The sequence below is a fragment of the Priapulus caudatus genome, unplaced genomic scaffold (assembly GCF_000485595.1).
Source record: "Priapulus caudatus unplaced genomic scaffold, Priapulus_caudatus-5.0.1 Scaffold1514, whole genome shotgun sequence".
NCBI lineage: Eukaryota > Metazoa > Priapulida > Priapulimorpha > Priapulimorphida > Priapulidae > Priapulus > Priapulus caudatus.
The window spans coordinates 22,213-24,128 of NW_014578575.1; the positions used below are offsets into that span (position 1 = coordinate 22,213).

General features: G+C 34.0%; 1 protein-coding gene across 1 annotated transcript in view; it reads left to right on the forward strand.

Moving 5' to 3' along the window:
- LOC106816871 (leucine-rich repeat-containing protein 16A-like) overlaps positions 1-1,916 on the forward strand; it is a gene marked incomplete in the record, with an annotated part of 42,577 nt that overhangs the window by 5,132 nt on the left and 35,529 nt on the right. The window contains 2 exon segments of the mRNA XM_014821512.1: positions 948-1,023; positions 1,453-1,541. Coding sequence (XP_014676998.1) covers positions 948-1,023; positions 1,453-1,541 — 165 coding nt within the window.

Consider the following 1,916-nt stretch of genomic DNA (forward strand, 5'->3'; position numbering starts at 1 on the left):
ATTTACATCTAGATTTACATCTAGATTTACATCTAGATTTACATCTAATTTGCATCTATATTTGCATCTATATCTGCCAAAGCTGCTATGATGGGAAATCGGTGATACTGATAGTGAGATATTATTTAAATCAACCGGAGTTCATTTAGAGTTTCTGTAGTCGGGTATTTATTAATGATTTCTCTGATGAAAACGTTTTTGTTTTTCTGAAAGAATGAGTGTTAAAAACATCGACGTTTTCTGGTGAGAAGGCTCTTATGAATTCACTGGTATTGTGGATTTTTACGTGGATTGGTATAATTTTTGATAGCATCATGTAAAGCTGTGTATTTCTTTGCAGGATGTTGATACAATTTACATGTCTCACAACAGTCGGGAACTCTGCCTTCAAGACTTCGATCATCTAGATATTAGGTAATGACGAGATTTTTTTATCAGTTTTAATGCGACAAAATATTAATTGTATTTATGATGTGTACACTGTGTGTGTTACACCGTTGCATACTGTCGAGTGTAGCAGATACTCATTCTGAATATAGGAGCACATGCTCAAGTTGCTTTCAGTTCAGTGTTCAACTCAGTCAGACTTGAACAGTGAGTGTGTACTCTCACATTTCTATTCACAAAATAATCGTTCTACTTTTTTTTTCTGGGATGAGCACCCGGGTTTATGTGCAGAAGTTTATGTTTCTAGAGAATATTACCATATTCTATTAAACTGTTGGATGCTTATGTTGGTTGCATGAATAAGCAGATTATTACCTTGTATAATTGGTGCATGCATAATTTGTGTCAGTATGGAGATTTGATTTTAAATGGTTGTTAGATTTAATTATTGTTGCTTTATGGATAGTTTCATGTCATTATATATTATATCTAGTTGGTAGACTTTGGATGAAGATAAATAATTGTAGTAATTACAAAATTATTATTATTCATTGTTTCAGAGATCTTATCCCGGTTGTAGCAGTTTTAGAGTATAGCACATGGTTCATAAGCTTATCGTCCAAAGATATGAAGTTGGTATGTTTTCCATTTCCTACTTATTATACATAGCGTTTACACTGTCAGCGGCAGCCACAGCCAGACACATTAACCAATATAAAGCAGTATGTTCCTGTTAACAGAAACAGAATTTCTTGTACAGTGTTAGATAGCAAGAAAGCTCTTTGCCTCTATTCCTTGAAAGATAGCCTATTTGTGTATTGTCCGTAATGTTATGTAATCAATTATGAATAAACAGTTATAATTAAGTTACAAATATGGGTGCTATACCACGTCACATGTACAACATCATCTGGTTAAAAGAGTCGGCCATATTCTTCCTGGAATCATTCATTTTTGTGTGTGACTTCTACTTCTAAACGAATATTTTAGAAAAGCACTGTATCAGCCAAGTGTTCAACATTTTATTTCGGTAATGTTATTGCTGATTGCTTCCTCCTGCTACAGTCTCAGGATGTGCAACAACATATTGTGAGGGTTGTGGAAGCGTCAACCAGCTTGGAGGAATTAAGTCTGGTTGCAGCCGGTTTGAAATGGTACGTATCTGAATCTTCTTGGTTTTGCATTTGCTTTATTGTAGAATATAGAGAAGGAACATTGCCAATGTGCTTTCACCGTTAATTTAAGGTCATGGTAGCTATTCTTCCGACCACTCAATGTCTAAGATAAAAAGTTGAATGAATCAAGTAGTATTAATTAATTTACTTGTGGTTATGATGGTGTTTTTTAGCATTAAATGCATTTGTGCGTAGGATAATGAGATATTGTGCGTTCCGGTGAGACACAAAAACACCGTAAAATAGCTCTCATTCGTAGTAAAACCCAAATTCAAAATCATAATAAGTGAAAAGGTCTCAAACCTAATACTTGGTTTGCGATTATTCAACTGATATATGTACACAAATAATAAA